At 36.7% G+C, this 21,985-nt stretch overlaps 1 protein-coding gene across 3 annotated transcripts; it reads left to right on the top strand.

The window, feature by feature from the left end:
• Nucleotides 1-382: 382 nt before the first annotated feature.
• Nucleotides 383-21,830, top strand: LOC109107056 (phospholipase DDHD1-like). 3 transcript variants are annotated; one of them, XM_042774506.1, is made up of 15 exons: nt 398-547; nt 944-1,521; nt 3,335-3,511; nt 6,216-6,311; nt 11,720-11,848; nt 13,039-13,186; nt 16,540-16,649; nt 16,928-17,034; nt 17,988-18,250; nt 18,367-18,442; nt 19,354-19,503; nt 19,580-19,644; nt 19,771-19,943; nt 20,076-20,249; nt 20,804-21,830. In XM_042774506.1, the coding sequence occupies exons 2-15, from the start codon at nt 996-998 to the stop codon at nt 20,980-20,982; spliced, it is 2,373 nt and encodes a 790-aa protein (XP_042630440.1). In that variant the 5' UTR covers nt 398-547; nt 944-995; the 3' UTR covers nt 20,983-21,830. The 3 variants fall into 3 exon arrangements, with proteins under 3 accessions (XP_018975869.1, XP_018975870.1, XP_042630440.1); XM_019120324.2 differs by having other exon boundaries at nt 383-1,521; XM_019120325.2 differs by lacking the exon at nt 6,216-6,311 and having other exon boundaries at nt 383-1,521.
• The last annotated feature ends 155 nt before the right edge of the window (nt 21,831-21,985 follow it).

The raw sequence follows: 21,985 nt of genomic DNA, 5'->3' as shown, positions 1-21,985 counted from the left end.
ATTTTTATTTATTTATTTTAATTATTAATATGCCATTATGTGGGATACTATCTATCTATCTATCTATCTATCTATCTATCTATCTATCTATCTATCTATCTATCTATCTATCTATCTATCTATCTATCTATCTATCTATTTTTTAAACTACAGTTCTTTGTATCTTAATACGAAATATATTTGTATTATTTTAGAATAAATGACATTTCACCAAAGACATTTCACTCCAAACCATCCAAATCCAGAGCGTGTTTAGCCTCATGAGCGTTCACGAGTACGTGCGCGCTCCAAACAGCTCACCTGGTTGCGTAACAAGCGCGCGCTGCGCTCACACGTGCCTGTTTACGCACCACGTTTCCTGTGATGTAAGGTCGTACATCCCGCACTTGTCAGTGTGCCAGCAGGTCAGTGTGTTTCCCAGCCGCCGTCAGACTGACTGGAATAGCGCACAGACTTATGTTTCTATTTGTGACACGGACTCGTTTATGGATAAACAGCGCGGAAGAGCGTGATTCGGTGAACGGACGCGCTCCGGTTCTTTTTCAAGGTACGGCAGACGGCAGGTTCGCTCAAGTAGTGCAGGAATCACGCAGCCATTGAAACCGGTTTACTCGTCTTTGCCTAGCTCAACAACAGCTGAATAACATGCCAAAAAGTCGTTTAATGTGCATTTAAAAGTGGTAAGTTGTGTTTGCGCTCGTCTTGTTGCGTTATGACGTCATACCAGCAGGTATAGGACTCCAGGCTGGTGTAACAGTGTAACAGAGGTGATAAATTACAGTGACAGGTTGAGGGTCGGGTCCGATTTGTTTTGATATGACGTCATGGCCCTTGTTGCATGACCTCACAGAGGTCAGTTCCGGGAGGAATGAGTTATGAGCAGTCTTACTAAGAAGACACTGTTTATTAACAATCCTGGCAATAAGCTGTCTTTTGGTAATAGAGATCTGAACGATGCCTTCATCAGCCTCTACGACGAGTCCATCAGGAGAGGGATGTACGCAGACACGGACAGACACCCGTCACCACGGGACAGAATGACACTGAGACTCGGGAACCATGAGGATCCTGCCTCGGACGTCCGTCTGGACCCGCGCACATCTCCTGTCACCGGCTACCTCCAAACCAGCAGAACAGAAGACCGCACAAACCCTGCCGCAGACGTCTACCACGGTACGGAGCGTCTGCTCGGCATCCGGAGAGCGCCCTGGTCCAGCGCTGCCAGACACCGATTCGAGCTGATCACCGAGCTGGGACCCGAGGAGGTCCGGTGGTTTTACAGAGAGGACAAAAAGACATGGAAGCCCTTCATGGGACACGACTCTCTCAGGATAGAGATCATGTATCGCAGGTTAAACCAGGAAAGGAGCCGCGGCGGAGAGGAGATCCCTGATGGTCTTGATGGAGGTCAGTCGCCGCTGGAGACCAGCGCTGACACCGCTGTAGAAGCAGTGTGTGTCCGAGGAGGACTCTATGAAGTGGATGTGAGGAATAAAGAGTGCTATCCAGTGTACTGGAATCGTAAGTATGGCTCACATTCATTCATGTAGTGCTTTATACAATACAGATTCTTTCAAAGCAGCTTGCAAATTCAATTTCAGCTGTAAAGCAGAAGAAGAGGCACAATTCAGTTCATTTTTTGTTCTCATCTGATAGTATCAGAGCAGTTGAATCAATAATATTACTGATTATTAATAGTTTTTAAAACCCAAGTCTTGACTTTTAGTCCTGATTCAACAAATTACTGAATAAAGCACCCCACAGTCTTTTATTTCTTTACTGAATTAGAGTCATCTGACAGGATGCGTTCAGTAATCTTGTGCTTAAGTCTTATTGCGTTCCTTGGGTTTACTGACGAAAGATCAGTTTTAGTTTGTTAAATTATGCAAACGTCCCAAAATCGGTTAACAGAACTGTGTTTTGTCTGATACTGCATCAACTGAGTCTTCTGTAAGCCTGGGAGGTTGAAAGAAGTGACGAAGTGATGATAAAAACTGGATAATCTCAGTTACGTGTGTTTCAGTGCTCAGACTTCATTTGAGCTTTATCCCTACTTCGCGTGGACTTCATCTCACCAGCAACATCGTCCAGTTACATCACAGACACTGGGATGGAGACGTTCTCTTATAAGACTGATATCTCTTGAAACCAAACAATCCAAAGACTGAACAACAATAAAAAGCACACAAGAACAAGAAACATAAATAAAATGATAAGAAATGTAATAAAAATTAATAAATGGTTAAATGATATATAATAAATTATTTTTTAATTAAATATCACATTTAAATGATTGTAAATTATTACAAAAAATAGTAATGAAATAATGAAATAAAACAGCACTGCTGTATGGTTGCTCTCTTGAAGCTATACTTTTACATTTACATTTATGCATTTTAGCAGACGCTTTTATCCAAAGCGACTTACAGTGCATTCAGGCTAACATTTCTTACCTATACACACAAGGGTTGCTGTTGAGAATCTTTAGATCCTTCCAAGCTTGTACGTAACATGCGCATCATTCCAAGAAAAGTACCTTCCCTGTCCACTGAATTATTAACGCTCTTTGGTGTCTGTGCCACTTGCAGTTTTGTTCACGTCAGGTTTAAAGTAAAACCTCTGTCTTTTTTTTCTAAACAACATTTTATTGGGAATTTTCAACATTGCAAACCATTTTATCCACATAAATAGAATAAATCATACCTGTATTTGCTCCACATCTGAAATATAGATTTAAACAACTCTATTTTATAACAAATAATAAAAAAAGAAAAATGTACATTTTATCTATTTTAAAATATCATGTTATTACGTAACTATATGCACTATATTAACTGAATGAAATAAATTAACTGGCTGAAATGAAATTGCCCAATTTTTTACAAGAGATATTCAGTGCATAATGTTTAGTTTTTTACATAATAATGAACTGTAATAGCATCTCCGGTGAATACGATGTCTCTTTGATTAGTTGAGCAGTGTGTAAAAGCTGGTACCTGAAACTAATCTGGATTTGGATTTACTCAGAAATTACTAGAAAAAAATTACTCATAAATAATTACAAAAAACAATTGTAATTAAGTGAATTAAACTTTAAATGTAGAAGTAGAAAGAGTTTTTTTCTTGCAAAGCATACTTCAATAATCTTTGTTTTATTTACAGCTTCAAAACTATTTTTTTTTGTTTGTTTTTTTGTTACAGTGTGTACAATTTATTCAAGTTTAATACATATGTTTCTTACACTTGATTGCTGAATGATTTAGGTCTTTCCTACTTTTATTCTGTGTTCTGTACTGTTCGATTAGCACTTTGTTTTGTGTTCTCTGTCTTGTAGAACAGGATCGTATCCCTGTCATGAGAGGCCAGTGGTTCATTGATGGCACATGGACGCCTGTAGAGGAGGATGAGAGCGACCTCATTGAGAAAGAACACCTGGCGTGTTTCCGAGGACAACAGATACAGGACGCTTTTGAGACTGACACGCTGGCCAAGACTGTGGACAGAAAAGATGGTGAGAGACTAGCACATCATTTGGTTGTTCTACACTGTAGGTTCATTGTAAAGAGAGAGTATTGCTCCTGTATGTGAGACTGTAGGTTAGTTTAGAAGTGTTGGGAAACAAATGACGAGTCCATCAGAAAAGGTGTTGTTCCTGACAAGGCCACACCTGCCCTCTTTGCTGATACCTGTTGAGAAATGGCTTTGTGTATGTCAGCGTGCACTTCTTGCGTGACTGAAATGCTATTCAATACATTTTTAAAACAACAATAACTTAATCTGGCAAGACTGACACAAATTAAGGCTAGAAAGCATAAAACTATAGTGCGTTTGTCACATTGTACAGTGGCAGTTGTTTAGCTCTAAAATCTTTCATGTAAAATAAAGTATTATTTAAAAAAATAAGCTAATTGATGAATTTATATTAATTATGCATTTTAAAAAAATCTGCCCATTGTTTCAAAAGCCACTTGTGATGGCATAAAGTCCTGAATCGGTTTATTTGAATGTTTTATAATGATGTCTATGACATCATCTATAGTGATGTATGTAAGATATTATGCATAAAATTCTGGGTTGAGCATTGACTAGATGGCAGTACACAGAAAACACTGATTTTTTGTTGTTGTTTTGAATTAACATTTTTGTAATTTTACTTGAAAATTGAATAAGAGCAGTGATGGAAACTAAAAACAGAGTTAAGTTAAATATGCAACCCATAAGTGAATGTTCATAATGGCAATTCAGAGCAACAGTTGAAAAATTTTGGGTCTTATTTTATATATATATATATATGCAATTTTATTTTAGGTTTTTTTTTTATAGGATAATGGAGTTTAGACAGTAAAACAGGGAGGAATGGAATCCGATCACCACCATGTCTTTATAGATTTTCAATGAAACTAAAGTCTAAAATAAAGGAGAATTTGCACAAACTGTATAGACTGCTGGAGACAGAAGGCCATGTCATGACAGCTGAAGAGAGGATTTTGATGCTGAGGATGTCCTCAGATTACGCTTTTACAAAAAGCAAAAATCTGTTAATGAGCCAATGAGCCAATGTGATTCATCTCACTTTGAGATGTTAAAACAGGGTCTATAGCTAAGTAAATTTCTCCTTGCTGTTAAACTACACTACGTTTTCACTCTGTTGTAGGGAACTTTGAGTCCTCTTAAGGTGCTGAATGTAGGTCAGACAAAATTACACCCAGTGTGTATTTAAACACTGAGTTACATGAATGCTGAATGAATATCTCCCACTGGGTTCTAACTTTTAATCACAAGTAAAGGTTCATTAGATCAAATATAACACTTTCTTGTGCAGAAAATCTTGTCTTATCTACTCTAGTCATTCAGTCCAAATCTTGTCATCTGCACTTTCTTAGTTTTTGTCCTATCATGATAGCAGATTCTATTGAATAAGCAATTCTGTTGAATAATTGACGATGGAGTCCCACAGGGTTCTGTACTGGGACCTACGTTTGTCTTAGTCTTAAATCATTCGGCTGTAGCTTCTTTTATTTTCAGAACATTTAAAAAGCAGTTTGATGCTGAGCATCATACTTTTCATTACACATGACAGATTTGAGTGTGGCTCAGTGTTCAAAAGAGTGAAAGTGTTTACAATCTTAAAGTCAGATATGCCAGTAGCTTACTTATAATTGACTTTGCATGTTAAACTGAGATGTGTTTAAAGAATTATGCAAAACATTTGTTATTATATGCTACAAATCATGTGTTTCAGATATTGTAGTGTAAACATTTATTTTACAAATGCAAACTTTTCCCCAATTAATATAATAAATGGGATAAAAAAGTTTTAAAGGTCTGCTGAAAACGGGGAATGAGTGCTTTGGTGTATTGAAAAGGGAGAGAAAAGTTCTGCATTGGTTTATGTGTAAGAAATAAAGGGAGAGAAGGAGAATAAATAATACAGCCTCACAAAGGAGCGATTGCTCTCTGTAAATTCCCTTGTGCAGGAGCTGTACAATATCAGCAATTTTTCTGCTGTTTTCTTATGGAAGTATTGGAGATATTCTCCTAGCCATTTATTGCACTGCATATTTAGCAGTTCTCTGCAGTTACTTGTTAAATCTTATTTATGCATAATGAACTAACAGTGCTTTGTCTTAATCTAGTTTTGGCAATGCACAATACGTACATAATCACAATATGATCAAATTTCATGTAATAAAGCAATATTCTTGTGCTTGTAAACATGGTCAGTGAATGATCAAAGCATCAAAACCACAGCTCCCTTAAACACTGGATTAATAAAAGACCAATTATATTATTTGGATTTAATGTATGAGTTTATTGTGATTTTAAATGGCAGAGTAATTATGTGTTTTCACTGTGTCTTTGCTATTGCAACATTATTGGTTAACACATGAAATAAGAAATGTGTCCTGGGTCTTATCATATGCTTTACATTGAAATCCTTAAAAAAGACCCTTATGAGCATGTGAGAAGCATTATTTTCATGTGTTACTTACACAGGTCTAGTAGATGTTATTGCCTTTTCTGCTTAAGTCTGCTGCTGAGATAACACATTTTAATGGCATTACTTGTATTTTGAGTAGAATGTTATAAAGTACAATGCAGTCTCATAATGCTGTGGGTTTTTATTAAAACTAAAGCTTCGTGTTACAGTGATATAGAGACATAGATAAGTGTCAATGCCAATAACGTGACCATACTGTTTTTTGGTTTGTTAGTTCTTTCCCATTTCCCCCCATTCTACCTCGCCTTTCTATTCAAATGGAGTGGATATCAGACGAGTGCTAAAAGTCACAAGCGAAAGCGATGCCAAGGTACTACAACCCTCCATTTTTATACTCCTTGTAGATGCAGATTCTGTTTTTCCGCCTTTGCTCATTAGAGCCCTCGCATTAGCTTTATACCCAGATTCACAAAAGTCTTAAGTGTTGTTCTTTTTGGCCCTCATGTTCCACTTAACCTTTTTTCCTGCTGTTTTTTCCTCATTAAGCTACTGTATTAAGAATCTGATGTATCCAAAAAGCCTAAAGCAGTGTTTCAGATACATGCATTGTGTCTCATGTTGAAGTTTATTTAATCACTGACCTGTTCTTTGAGTTGTGCCTAGTTGTGCACTGAAATTTGGTGTAGGATTGACTGATTGAAACCAATTTCACTTACTGTAGAAAGTTCATGTAAATTTCACAAATAATTACAAAAAACAGCAAGTGACACCTTGAATTGAATGTAAGACTGAAATTGTAATTATGTGTCTTGCTGGAAGTACGGAGCAGACACGGGATACTCTAGAATAGTCTTTATTGACAAAACGCAGGGGGAAATCCAACATGGGAACTAAACACCAAATAGTAGACCGGACGAAGAACTAAGGAACAGACAGGAACTAATATAAACAGGATAATTAAACACAGGTGAGCGTTTAGTAATCAATTAACTAAACAAGGACAGGAAAATGACCAAATATGGAAAACCAGGAACTAAAACAGGGGTAAAACAAGTCCAAAACACTGACAGAAATAGTATTTTCTTGTAGAATGCTTTATTTACAACTTAAAGTAAGTATTTTATGTTATTTCTAACTGATAAAAGCCAAGGCCAATAGTTCACAAACGTAGTCATCTTTTAATCAAAATATGATCGAAACTTTGTTATATGCCTTATTTTTACTAGACACTATTAATTACTAAGATAATTTGTAGACTGTTGCTAGTGTAACAGGATACGGCCATAAATTTAATGCATTATGGTATTACTGGCTCATATTCTAATATCTGGTGTATATTCTGTTTCTTCTAATAATCTATATATATGCTCATATTTTAAATTTTAACATTCGTACAGAAATATATTTTGTGTAAAATTTCCTATATTCAGTAATTTGCTACTTCTGGATAAATTGATGATAAACATTACAGACGTCCAGCAACATGTTAATTTACAGACATGCATCCTAACATGCCGTCATTTTAGAGCAAGATATAAACTGTCAGTCATGGGTGCTCTCTATGTCGTCGTCTTCTTTTTTTTTAAAGCAAATAAATAATTTGATGTGAATCAAAAGTCATGTGACTGAAAATGTGTCACCAAAATGATACGCTACAGTAACCTCTCAACTGCCTGATACGCTGTCCTTCCCAAACACGAGGGATCTGCTGCTACTTTTGTGCAGACATGAGATTCGTAAAAGTGTTTTGTTTGCGTGATCTAAGCTGCGAGTCGTTTATTACATTGAACAGAAGAGCCACGGTAGCTTCCTTTGTGCCTGCAACTTCCATTTCCATGGTATTGTGCACGTTTCTCTGAAAATGACTATTTTGTTCTCTTGACAAATGCTGCTTTATCCACAAATAGTTTTTGAGATATTCTGTTAAATTCACAGCCATGGCTAGAGTGAGGCATATCCTTCAAAATACATCCAGAAAACCAAGTGCCTGTTGCCACTCAAAAATCCTGACAGGCTGTTTTCTGACACAAGTCCTGTTATCCTCAGTCGGCCTCGTAATCCCTCCAGATTAAGTTGGTCCTGCTCTAATACTCCACTACTCCATTTATGATAAACATGTAATGCAACATATTCTGTTTTGAGGTTGCTTATCTATCAAATATCATCCATTCTACAGATTCACGAGGCCCTCGATAGCCATTTAAGAATATCCTGTCATTTATTGGGGCCCCTGAGTACCTTTAGTTTGGCTCCTAGCACCGTAATGGGCTTAGGTTTTGTATGTAGGTCAATAGAGTAGTGCTGAGTTTTCTCTGAGAAACAGTGAGTTTTCAAACTCAAATACTCTTGTACTAGTGTCATGCAACGCCCAGTGAGTAAACCAATTATTAGATCAATCTTTGGCCATTTTTAGATTTTCATTATACACATTGCTTTTGCCCATTGTTTGCATTTATAAAACAGCCTTGTTCTCTCCAATCAATAAGATGGTGCTAGGATGGTTAATATTTTGATGTTAAGTTCAAAAATTGATCTTTTGTCACCTTGTTATTGTAGATTACGAAATACAATCTTGAAGATCCTATTTAGAGCTGGGATTGGAGGATTGATAATTGTGTCTATCAGATTTTATCACCCCGCTGTCCTCTGAATGTCCTCACTTACACAGATAAGACTTGACACTGGACTGTAGAAATCACTGCAGTTAAAGAGAACAGAACCTGTCAGTCATCAGTCTGTTCTTATCCAGATCCATCACTGCACGGGACTTTCCGTCAGTGTTTGAGTTCTGTGATTTGGCATGATGCTCTAGGCCTGCGGTCCATTTGTTTGCTTTTCTATGGTGAGCTGCCTTAGACACCTGTGAAAAAGAGCAGCTCTGAGTACAGACAAGCCTTATTTTGAATTATTCACCCATCATAGTGCACACATCTTAAAACCGGATGAATTTAGAAATGTGCAAAATTACCAGTAAATCACTAAGTTTATGGTCTTAAACTTACAATTGAAGTCTAAGGAGAAAAGCATTGCAGTGTTAAAATACACACATTTTTGTAAGTATAGCTACAAGAGGGTCATTCAGTGTTAACTCAACCAAAATTTGAAAGAAAGCCAACATATTAAATTACATGAGGATCACACTTCAGTTTAGGGACAGATTCTCACTATTAACTAACTATTAACTACGACTTATTTGTTGCTTATTAATAGTCAGTAAGGTAGTTATTATTAAGTTTAGGTATGGGGTAGAGATTAAGGGATCTAAAATATGATCATTAATAATATGTGCTTAATAATTACTAATAAATGCCAATATGCTAGCTAATAAACAACTAGTTAATAGTGAGATGAAGTGTTACTGACACGAGTAATGATGGAGTAATCAAAATGAGATTTAGGGTGACTTTAGGAAGATGGCAACATCCTTTTTTTCTTTTTACACAGAGATTGGTTGGTGTATTTTAAAAAACGGTTGACTATAGAAATCCTTGTTGCATTATATGCCGATGGTGAGTTAAAAAATGGGAAAAAGCACTTTCTGCATTCTTTTCAAGTCTGTAACTCAAAAAAATATTAAAGACATCTTAATATCCAGAGATGTGGAGATCTCATTGTGGCTCCGTGAGTAAATCGTTCAGTTGTAAACATATTCAAATGTGGGTCACTTTGCATACAGCTAATATATATTTTTTTGTTTGTTGTTTTTTTTTTTTTTTTTTTTTTTCATTTTAAAGATGAATGTCTGAGGACAATTGCATAAATATTATTTTTTCAGAGTTTGCATATGTATCAGCTGTAGGCAAAGTGACCAACATTTGGTTTTCGACCATTGACAATGGGTAAAATTCCACAATGAGTTACAGGAACATAATGCAAAGCTGTAGGGAAAGTGACCCAAATTTGGTTTTTGACCACTGAAAACTATTTACACATGAAGCCACAGTGAGATCCCCATTATCAGAACTGAATCACATAGGGCCTTACAAATAATAAAAAAATGACAAAAGAAAGGGTTGTTAAGAACCACATTTTCAATGGATTTTAAGATATCTTGTAATACTTCTTCAATTACAGGTAAGAAAACATTTGGGGAAAAATGCAAAAAGGGCCACCAGTGGAATATAATGCAACAATGATTGCTAAAGTCAACAGATTTTACTAACAAACCTATCAGTCTCTGCCTAAGAATAAAATAATGTCAAACAAGAATGCTGGAATTTTTAATGCTGTTAAAGTCATTTATTTCCCCTCTCTGTAATTTGACTCCAAGTAATTTAATTGCAATTTATACCAAATAATTAATATAAGCATTTTAACAAAAATACAAGTGTACATTTAAACCATCCATAATTTATTTTTATAAGCGAAGTGAACTATCAAACAAATAGAAGGATGATTTTTTGTAATCAATAGAAACTTCATACATACATACATACACATATATATACGTATATATATACAGTACAGGTCAAAAGTTTGGAAACATTACTATTTTTAATGTTTTTGAAAGTTTCTTCTGCTCATCAAGCCTGCATTTATTTGATCAAAAATACAGAAAAAACAGTAATATTGTGAAATATTATTACAACTTAAAATAATAGTTTTTCTATTTGAATATACTTTAAAAAATAATTTATTCCTGTGATGCAAAGCTGAATTTTCAGCATCATTACTCCAGCTTTCAGTGTCATATGTAACATCCAGTCTATCACATGATCATTTAGAAATCATTCTAATATTCTGATTTATTATGAGTGTTGGAAACAGTTCTGCTGTCTAATATATTTGATGAATAAAAGGTTCATAAAAAAGAACTGCATTTATTCAAAATAATAAAAACAAATTCTAATAATATATATTCTAATAATATATTTTCTTTACTATCACTTTTTATCAATTTTAACACATCCTTGCTGAATAAAAGTATTGATTTTATTTAAAAAAAAAAAGAAAAAAAAAACCCCAAATTACTGACCAGTAGTGTATATTGTTATTACAAAATATTTATATTTTAAAAACATAGCTTCTTTTTTTTCTTTTTTTTTTTTTTTCTTTTTATTCATCAAAGTATCCTAAAAAAAGTATCACATGTTCTGAAAAAATATTAAGCAGCAGAACTGTTTCCAACTTTGATAATGAATCATCATATTAGAATGATTTCTAAAGGATCATGTGATAATGATCCTAAAAATTCAGCTTTGCATCACAGAAATAAATGATAATTTAAAGTATAATAAAATTTAAAAACAATTATTTTAAATTGTAATAATATATCACAATATTACTGTTTTTTTCTGTATTTTTGATCAAATAAATGCAGGCTTGATGAGCAGAAGAAACTTCTTTCAAAAACATTAAAAATAGTAATGTTTCTAAACTTTTGACCTGTGCTGTATATATATAATATACTTGGAGTGGACACTGCTATTGATATTCTGTGCATGTGTGGGACGCAGGGCTGCTCTTAACATCAGGTGAATATTTGCTGATTTGATCCTCTAGTCAGATTCATTTCTCTGTTCATATCTCTGTGTAAGAGAGAATAACAGATGGCTTTTCAGTGTGCTCTCTTTATGGGATACTTTACTGCCTAATCACTGTCATTCACTGATTAAAAAACAGACGCGACTGTGCACTGAAAAGACACTTTCTGCTTCCTGTAGTTTCATGGCTTCCTATAGTAACGTGAAAAGTGATGTGTGTTAATGCATAGCCATGTCTGTGAATGAAATGAGTGTTGTCTGCTTTCCTAAATGTTGTCCACATATCACCGTCCAGCCCTTCACAGTCTGCAGCTGAGCCGCAATCATGTGGACTGGTACAGCGTGGATGAGGTGTATCTGTATAGTGACGCCACCACGTCTAAGATCGCACGCACTGTCACGCAGAAGCTGGGCTTCTCTAAAGGTGAGTGGAGGTCTTTTTGTCTTCAGTCGCAGAGAAATTAAGTTTTTTTTTTGAAGGAAACATTCCAGGACTTTTCCAGCTGGATTACGCACTGCATGAAGTCCAGCGAGTGCAATTTGTGGTTAAAAAGTATATACATTTTTATTTTTTCATTTTTTTATTAAAACGACCAATCGTTTCGCTAGATAAGACCCTTAGTTTTCAGCTGGGATTGTGCAGAGGCCTTTGAAGATGCACTTAAACGGCAATTTGGACATTCAGCCCATTGGTCCTCATTGAAGTCCATTATATGGAGAAAAGTCCTGGAATGTTTTTCTCAATAACCTTTCTTTGCAACTGAAGACAGAAAGACATAAACATCTTGGATGACATATTCTGGAACTGAACGAATCCTTCAGTTTTATTTTAGTTATATTTATAGTAGTGGTAACACTTTAGTTTAGGGACCAGATCTCACTATTAACTAGCTGCTTATTAACATGCATATTACTAGTATACTGTCTGTTTATTAGTATTTCTGAAGCACATATTAATGTCTTATTCTGCATGATCATATTTTGGATCCATTAATCTCTACCCCATCCCTAAACTTAACTACTGCTTTACTAACTATTAATAAGCATCAAAGTAGGAGTTTATTGAGACAAAGTCATAGTTAACAGTTAGTTCACAGTGAGAATTGGTCCCTAAACTAAAGTGTGACCAAAAAAGTTTTATATTTACATTTTTTTTACCCTTTTTTTTCAAGTAACACAAGTAACAATGTTTATGGTTTTAGTTAACTAGAATAACTCCGTTAATCCTCTACAGTATTAGTTAACATTAGTGATGCATTAACTAACAACGAGCAAAGCTTTTGTTACAGTATTTGTAAATGTTTGGTAAATGTACAACATTTGATTTGAACAATATAGTAGTAAATGTTTAAATTAACATCAACTAAGATCAATAAAAAACTTTAGAAGTGTTTTTAATCAAGTGTTTTAAAACGGTAAGTTCATGTTAACAAGATGAACCTGCAAATGTAGCCAAGGTAGGATGTTTTTGTGTCTGTAATATTTTTATAGTGTTGCAATCTTTTCATAAAAAGCAGTAGAGGTACAAGAGCCCATGTTATATTATGAATATGGTCACAGCTGCGGAGGTCTGTATTAGGACTGTATTAATGAAACCGCTGTGGTTGTGCTCAGCCTCCAGCAGTGGCACCAGACTGCACCGCGGCTTCGTGGAAGAGGCCTCGCTGGACGATAAACCCCCTCAGACCACACACATTGTGTTTGTGGTCCACGGCATTGGACAGAAGATGGACAAGGATCGTATCATCAAAAACACTGGCATGTGAGTCCTCAGGAGTGCTGTTAGTGCTAATGCTTATTATTATTATTATTATGCAAGTAAAGAATGTGTTACGTGTGCCAAATACAGAATCCCATGGACCAAACATATAACATAAAAGTAAGAAACACAGGCGAAGTAAAGAAAGTGGCAATATTTAAATGTTCCAAATGTGTTGGTGCTGATGCTCATGCAAATTAAGAATGTATTTAGATGAATCACTCATGTCTCATGTTCGGGATGCTCTCAAACTGATTTTCATTTTCATCTACTGGAGAAGATCTGAAAGGGTGCTTGTGGTGTTGAAAAATCATGTTTTTATTCAGCACATCGTGTTCTGATGTTTGTATCAGAATCAGAAAGAGCTTTATTGCCAAGTGTGTTCACACACACAGGGAATTCGTCTTGGTGTCAGGAGCTTCCAGTACAGAAAGTACAAACATAGCGCAGACATACATATAGTTTAAGGTAATAAAACACTAATAATAAAGAGAATAGACAATAAGTTATAATTAACAATATAGTAATAAAATATAGAGAAAAAGGAAATGTCAGAAATGTGAATGTGCATATGAGTTGTTTACAGATGTACAGTCGTGAGGTGTGTTATGTGTTGTTCAGGTGGGATAAGGTCTGGGGAAAAGCTGTTCTTGTGTCTGGACGTTTTGGCGCGCAGTGCTCTGTAGCGCTGGCGAGAGGTCAGAAGATCACAGAGGGAGTGTGCTGGGTGTGAGGGGTCCGTAGTGATTTAACCAGCTCTTTTCCTCACTCTGGAGATGTAAAGTTCTTGAAGGGTGGGCAGGGGGCACCAATACTCCTCTCCGCAGTCCTGACTGTCTGCTGTAGTCTCTTGATGTCTGATTTGGTAGCTGAACCAAACCAAACAGTTATAGATGAACACAGGACAGACTCGATGATGGCGGAGTAGAACTGTTTCAGCAGCTCCTGTGTCAGGTTGAACTTCCTCAGCTGGCGAAGGAAGTACAGCCACTGCTGGGCCTTTTTCAAAATAGCTACTTTTTAGTTGTTAAAAAAAAGGTGCACTTGTTCAAAACAGTTGCGTTCGATCCTTTGCTGGCTGTGCTGATTTAAATCTAGCGGTTCTGTTGTGTCTCGTGTTGCAAGTTCAGTGCCGCAGGTAGTGATGATTCTCTCCGGCCAATCCGTGGTCAGCAGAGTTTGCACGTCACGTTTTGGAAACGGTACGGTTCACTTGAAACCTCAACCGAGGTGGTACTAAAAAAAGTACCAGGTGCTGTACCCAGTGGAAAACCCCCCAAAAGTGAACCGTACTGAACCGTACCATGCAGTGGAAAAGCGCCAAATGTGAATGTCCCACTTCAGGTCCTGAGAGATTGCGGTGCCCAGGAACCTGTATGACAGGTCAGGCATGATGGTATTGAAGGCCGAACCGAAATCCACAAATAGGATCCTTGCGTAATTCCCAGGTCTGTCGAGGTGTTGCAGGACGCAAATTGTAGAGGATCCAGCAAGGGTCCAGTGATGTCCTTCAGGTAGGCCAGGACCAGTCTTTCACATGACTTGACGACAGGTCTGTAGTCATTAAGTCCAGTGATTTTTGGTTGTTTTGGGAACGGGATGATTGTGGAGCGTTTGAAGCAGCAGGGAACTTCACACAGCTCCGGTGATCTGTTGAGGATCGGTGTACAGTTGGTCAGCGCAGAGCTTTAGACAGACAGGTGAAACACCATCTGGGCCTGAAGCTGTCTTAGTCTTCTGCAAAGGAAATGCGTTGTCTGGGAAATGAACCCGGGTCAGCTGCTCGGAAGGCAGCTCTGCTCACCGCTGTCCCACCGACGCAGGCGGTTATTTCTAGCTACTATTAAGACTTATTTAAAATGTGAATAAAATATTAGAATCCAATCAAATATGAAAGTGCGCACATCTAGCCGGCCAAAAGCTCAATGTAAGTGCTCAACCACAAAAATATTTAAAACAGCAAAATCAAAGTTGGCATACCACAGCTCCAAAAGTAGAAAAATATTTAATTATGTTCTCTCCACAGGTGACGCTTCGAGCCTAACGTTGTCTGATGAACGGCTTTTAGGCTCAAAGTGTCACCTGTGGAGAGAACATAATAAACATTTTTCTACTTTTGGAGCTGTGGTGTGCCAACTTCAGTGATTTTCCTGAATACAATTTTACTAAAAATCTGAAGCATATAACATTTACATTACATTTAACATATCATTTTGTGACAGAAAATATAAGCAAGTAATTATTAAAATTCCCAAACAGACTAAAATCATTATTTCTTTGTTTGTTTTTATTTATTTATTTTTTAAACAACCTCTACTTTCTGTATGGACAATATTTTTTTTTTAGTGTTGCTTTAAAGGATAAATATTTATATTTCTGTTTTTCCTGAAGTTTAATATATAAATATATATATACTGAACTTTCAGGAAAGAGAGAAATGAAGCATTATAAAATGTCAGTTTTTATAGAATAAAGAAAAAATTCTTTTTAAGCAATAAAAATGGTACATCTGTGTTAGAGACATTCAAGTGATCATCTCTGACTAATATCAAAGAGGAAAAGTGGCTATTAAATATGTATATAAAAAAAAAATAAACAAAACCAAATGGCATGTGTGTCTCATGAACTAGTGAGGTATCTGTATCAGCAAGTACCAGAAAAGAAAGTATCATTATTTATGGTCTCCAGATTGTATGCATCCCAATTTACAGTCACAGGCACAATAGACTAATAATGCATCTTTATTGATCTCACTTTGAAAAGAAACTGTGACATTAACTTTAACTATTAGGATAATAGCATCCTCAAATAATCTTTATACCAGAAAAATCATATTTCAGTTTTATTTTAGAATGATGTACTATTATTGTATGAATTAGTTATTTTGAAAATAATATTAGGGTTTTTTTATATATATATTTTCAATTTTAATTTTTGTTGTAGTAATTGTATGTGCTTTTATCTTTACTTTTTTATTGCTTTTTATTAATCATAAAAAACATAACATCTAAATAGCAGGGAAATTGAAGGAAATGCACAAAAACATTTTTTTTAATTAGTTTTCATTTTAATATTTCTGCCTAGCTTTAATTTATTTTTTATTGCAGTTTAGTAATTTATATGATTTATAACGTACGTCATTCCACTTCATCTCCGAGGCAATTTCAAATTTGTGTTTGTTTTTAAGTTTAAGTCTTTCATCTAACATTTCTGTTCTATTTTACTTCAGCTCTAATTCTAATGAACTAAAATGGTTTGAATCATTTTTGTTTTAGTGAACAGTAACATCAGTTATTAAATAATACTGAAAGTGTGCACATTGTGAAGGGTGTTGTGATTTTCTGTCGTGTGTTCAGGCTGCGGGAAGCTGTGAGGAAGATGGAGGAGAAGCACTTTGCTGAGCAGACAGAGGAACATGTGGAGTTCCTGCCGGTCGAGTGGCGCTCTAAACTGGCTTTAGACGGCGGTAAGAGTTCACTCTCCAAACAGCTGCTCTTATCACACACTCTATGCTTTTACCTTTTGTTCACAAGCACACACATGCTGTTTTAGCGGAGAGCATGGCAGGAGAATATAACACAGGCCATGCACTCATTCATCATCTTTCATCCCTCTATCAGCTGTGCAAACCAAACCACACACAGGCATTAACATTAATGATGAAACGATGATTGAAGAAATACACGAGCTGTTTAATCAGACTGTGAATGCATATTTTGAGAGCGGTGTCCTCTTCGCATGCAGACACAGTGGAGTCAATCACACCGGATAAAGTGAGAGGCCTGAGAGATTTACTCAACAGCAGCGCCATGGACATCATGTACTACACCAGCCCTCTCTACAGAGACGAGGTGACCCATGTTCATTATCAACTTTGTGTCAGTATTTCCTCACCCTCACGTCGTTCCAGTCTTGTATGGAAATTCAGAATTATGCTCATGCTGTTCTTTTCCACACAATTAAGGCATTTACAGTAGTAACTAGAGGTTGTCAAGCACTATTAAGTTGCTCACATAAAGCTATGAAACTTTTAAGGTGCACTTATGGTATTTTTTGGAGCTTGACAGCCTCTGGTTACTGTATACTTTTATTGTACGGAAAAGAGCAGCGTCAGCATGTTGCAAACCATCTCCTTTTGTGTTTTGCTGAAGAACGAAAGTCACATTAGTTTGGAACGACCTGTAGTTGATTTTTAATGACAGCATGTTTATTTTGGGGGGAATTAAACTAACATTCTTTAAAAAAAAAAAAAACATTTTTTAAAAGACATCTTTTATGCCCACCAAGGCTGTGTTTATTTAATAAAAAATACAGTAAAATCAGCAATATAGTAAAATATTATTTTAGTTTAAAAAAACTGTTTTCTATGTGAATATATATTAAACTGTAATTTATTTCTGTGATGCGCAGCTGTATTTTCAGCATCATTACTCCAGTCTTCAGTGTCACATGATCTTCAGAAATCATTCTAATATGATGATTTGCTGCTCAAGAAACAATTCTGATTATTATCAGTGTTGAAAACAGTTGTGCTGCACAATATTTTTGTGGAGACTGTGATGCATTTTATTTTTCAGGATACTTTGATGTTTAAAATGTACAAAAGAATAACATTTGTTTGATTTTGAAATCTTTTGTAACATTATAAAAGCCTTTACCATCACTTTTAATCAATTTAATGCTTAAAGCAAGCATTGATTTTAATCTTACTGACTCCAGACTTTCAAACAGTGCTATATATCTACCTATAAAGCTGACGAATGAAGTATTTAGTTTAAATATACTCTGTTGTTCATCCTTCCAGATCACTAAAGGTTTGACGCAGGAGCTGAACCGCCTCTATTCTCTCTTCTGCTCACGAAACCCTCAGTTTGAGAGCAGCGGCGGCAAAGTGTCCATCATCTCCCACTCGCTGGGCTGCGTGATCACCTTTGATATCATGACAGGCTGGGATCCTGTGCGCTTCTGTCTGCAAGAACACCAGGATCAGCTGGAGGGAGAAGATTTGCACTGGACCACTAATGACGAGCGCCACCTGCTGGAGGACGTGCAACTAGCCAGACGGAGGTAAGCAGCTGCGTAGTAATGTCTGAGCACTGGCACAGCGAGTTTAGCATTCAACAAGCACCACTCATTCTTCAGAAAAAACATAAATCTTGTATCTTGTAATGAATCTGTGACAGGTTACGAGATCTGCAAGATCAGCTTCAGGGCCTGAAGGCATCAAAACCTGCACCCTTCCCTACATTACAGTTTAAGGTGATGTAGTGACATGAGAGGAATAGTTCACCCAAAAAAGCTGAAAATGTGTTCACCCTTAGGCCATTCAAGATTAGGATGAGTTTGTTTCTTCATCAGGTTTGTAGAAATGTAGCACTGCATCAGTGTCTCAGCAATGGATGCTCTGTAGTGAATGGGTGCCGTCAGAATGAGAGTCCAAACAGCTGATAAAAACATCACAATAATCCACAAGTAATCCACAGCACTCCAGTGCATCAGTTAACATCTGGAGAAGACAAAAGCTGAAACACATCCAGCATTAAGATGTTTTTAAATATAAACCATTGCTCCGGGCTAAAATACGAGTTCATAATCCACAATTACACTTCTTCCAGTGAAAAGGTAATCTGGTCTGAATCAGGAGAGAAATCTGAACAGATCAAGCAGCGTTTACAAGCAAAAACAGTTCAAAACAAATATGTGTGTGGATTTTGAAGTGAGAGACAACGGGAGATGGGTTTTTTCACTGAAGGAAGCATTATTGTGGATTATGAACTCATATTTTAGCCATAAGCCACGGTTTGAATTTAAAAACATCTTAATGCTGGATTTGTTTCATCTTTTGTCTTCTCCAGATGTTAACTGATGGACTGGAGTGCTGTGTATTACTTGTGGATTATTGTGATGTTTTTATCAGCTGTTTGGACTCTCATTCTGACGGCACCCATTCACTGCAGAGCATCCATTGATGAGACATTGATGCAATGTTACATTTCTCCAACTCTGATGAAGAAACAAACTCATCTTCTTCTCATATGACCTGAGGCTGAGGAGATTTCAGCAAATTTTCATTTTTGGGTCAACTATTCCTTTTAATGCTGTGATCAACTCTCTCATACAAATAACACATCTGTATCTCCATATAATAAAGCTGACTAATTGAACTGCAGGTGGAGAACTTCTTCTGCATGGGTTCTCCTCTGGCTGTGTTTCTGGCTTTGAGAGGCATCCGGCCCGGAAACACCGGCGACCAGGACCACATCATGCCCAAATCCATCTGCCGGCGCCTCTTCAACATCTTCCACCCGACAGATCCCGTGGTAAGACCACGTCACCGCATCTCAGTCTGTCCCCTTCTAGTGCATTTTTTGTAATATGCATTTCATTGTCTGACAGGCCTATCGACTGGAGCCTCTCGTTTTAAAGCACTACAGCAATATCGCACCTGTGCAAATACACTGGTGAGTCTTGATATGTTATTGTACAGTACTAATCAGAAACATTCATTTGCATGCTTCCCTGGTTGAGAATCATTGCTTTAAAGGATACAGTGGCCAGAATGTGAATTTCAATGAATTGTTTTGAAGGTGTAACACCATCAGCCCCACCCCGTACGATGAGATCAGACCCACATATCTGAACACGAGTAAGAGCGCAGCGTCCGACACGGAGAACGGCTCCAGCCCCTGCAGCTCACCTGTACTGACCAGGACACACTACGGAGAGTCCATCACCAGCCTGGGCAAGGCCAGCATTCTGGGTACAGCGGACTCAATATTATACTATAAAAACATACTGTAACTTTCAGAACTCATAAGAACTTCTCCAGCCCATAAAGAGCTTTTAATGGTCAGATTGCTGTCTGCTAATCTGTAACCTCGTGTTTGCGCAGGCGCCGCTAGTATCGGGAAGGGCATCGGCGGGATTTTATTCTCTCATTTCTCTCGATCGCCCAGCCTGCCGTCAGCCGTGGATTCTGGGATGGGTGACAGTGAGGACAGCCAAAGCACTTTTACATTTTCAGCCATGTCTCCATCCTCTTCCTCCTCTTTATTCGATGCAGCAGGTGTGTACAACCAGCACTTGTGTTCTCTTAAAGCTGTGAAATGAACTCGTTTTATTCATTAAGGCTGATCCCGATTGACAGTATAGACATTTATAATCTTACAAAAATGCTGTTCTTCTGAACTTCCTGTTCATCAAAGAATCCTGAAGAATAAAACGCATCACGGTTTCCACAGAAATATTGTGCAGCACAACTGTTTTCATCATTCATAATAATCAGAAATGTTTCTTGAGCAGCAAGTCATCATATTAGAATGATTTCAGAAGATCATGTGACACTGAAGACTGGAGTAATGATGCTGAAAATACAGCTGCGCATCACAGAAATAAATTACAGTTTAATGTAGATTCACACAGAAAACAGCTGTTTTACAATTGCAATAATATTTCACAATATTACTGCATTTTTGATTAAATAAATGATTTGTTATTTTTTTTTGTAAAATTAATTCAAAATATTAATTAAATTTTGTTTTATATTTAGTTGTTTAATTCATGTTAGTTTTTATTTATTTTTGTTTATTTAATTGTGATTGGCTGTTGTGTGTGACACAGTTGAGATGGAGCACCGCATCGACTACGAGCTTCGGGAGGGTTTGGTGGAGAGCCGCTATTGGTCAGCTGTGACCTCACACACGGCCTACTGGACGTCCCATGACGTCGCCCTGTTCCTCCTGACCTTCATATACAAGCAACAGAGCACAGTCCAGACAGAAAACACCAGTCCCATGTAGCACAGACAGCACTTTCCACAATCAAGACTGTTGTCGTCCTGTCCGCTCTGGGTCTCTAGGACACTTCAAAGAACACTTGATGCCTCTGAGTTTCCTAAGCCTTCCCAGACGGACAGAGACTATGCAAAACCTGCAGCTCCCAACCTCATTATTGAGAAAACCTAATATTTTTGATATACTGTAAGAAGTCCAAAGAATGCACCTGAGAATATGCAGCAGACATGCACAGTTTAGGACCATGCAGAGCTAAGGGTCAAATAGAGTTCTTTATTTAGTCAGCAGCACATAATTATGGAGGATTGTTTCCACCATGGAATAAAAAATGAGGTAATTCCGGGTTTTTATCTCACAATTGTGAGTTTAATGTATACAGTATATCACTAATGCAAGTTATAAACTTTTACATCTTTACAGTTTACATCTCACGATTCCGATTTGTTTTTTTTTTGCGAGTTGTGAGATGTAAATTCAGAATTGCAATAAAGTCACAATTACCTTTTTTATTTTTATTCTGTGGTGGAAACACGCTTTCATAGACAATAAACCCCTGATAACGGCTGGCACTTGTTTAAATATGTGCGTGAGAGATTGTTTTTGAAATTTTTGTTTTGACTTGAAGGAACAATGTCTGTTTAATGCAATAAGAAGCACAACTAATTGTATATTGTTCAAAAAAAGAAAAAAAAATGTTTATGCGGAAGGGTACTTGAGGGTTCTTTGTTATGCCCTCACAACTACATTGTGATGTGGTTTGACCTTATTTATTTATGTTACTGATGCAGCACACATGATTATGAATCATGATGGACAGATAATAAAACTTGCTGAAGCCAGAGTTTATAGCCAAACCCGTCCCAGAGTTTGTGAGCAGGTTGGTGTTGATTACAGAGAATCTTATTAAACCTGCTCAGACCATGTCAAAGTCACATTTCACCACCCAAACATTTTTTTTTTTTTTTTACATAATTTTCATGATTGCATATTCTTTAATCCTTCCAGACGG

The sequence above is a fragment of the Cyprinus carpio genome, chromosome A17 (genome assembly GCF_018340385.1).
Source record: "Cyprinus carpio isolate SPL01 chromosome A17, ASM1834038v1, whole genome shotgun sequence".
Taxonomy (NCBI): domain Eukaryota; kingdom Metazoa; phylum Chordata; class Actinopteri; order Cypriniformes; family Cyprinidae; genus Cyprinus; species Cyprinus carpio.
Note: the sequence above shows the minus strand (reverse complement) of the source record. Positions and strands in the feature narration are given on the sequence as shown.

Excerpts from the sequence above, each read along its gene's own strand:
- LOC109107056 (XM_019120324.2), top strand. The coding sequence starts at position 876 with ATGAGCAGTCTTACTAAGAAGACACTGTTTATTAACAATCCTGGCAAT. Across the intron at positions 1,522-3,334 it reads CTATCCAGTGTACTGGAATC|AACAGGATCGTATCCCTGTC; the intron begins GTAAGTATGGCT and ends TCTGTCTTGTAG. Across the intron at positions 18,443-19,353 it reads TCCCTACATTACAGTTTAAG|GTGGAGAACTTCTTCTGCAT; the intron begins GTGATGTAGTGA and ends ATTGAACTGCAG.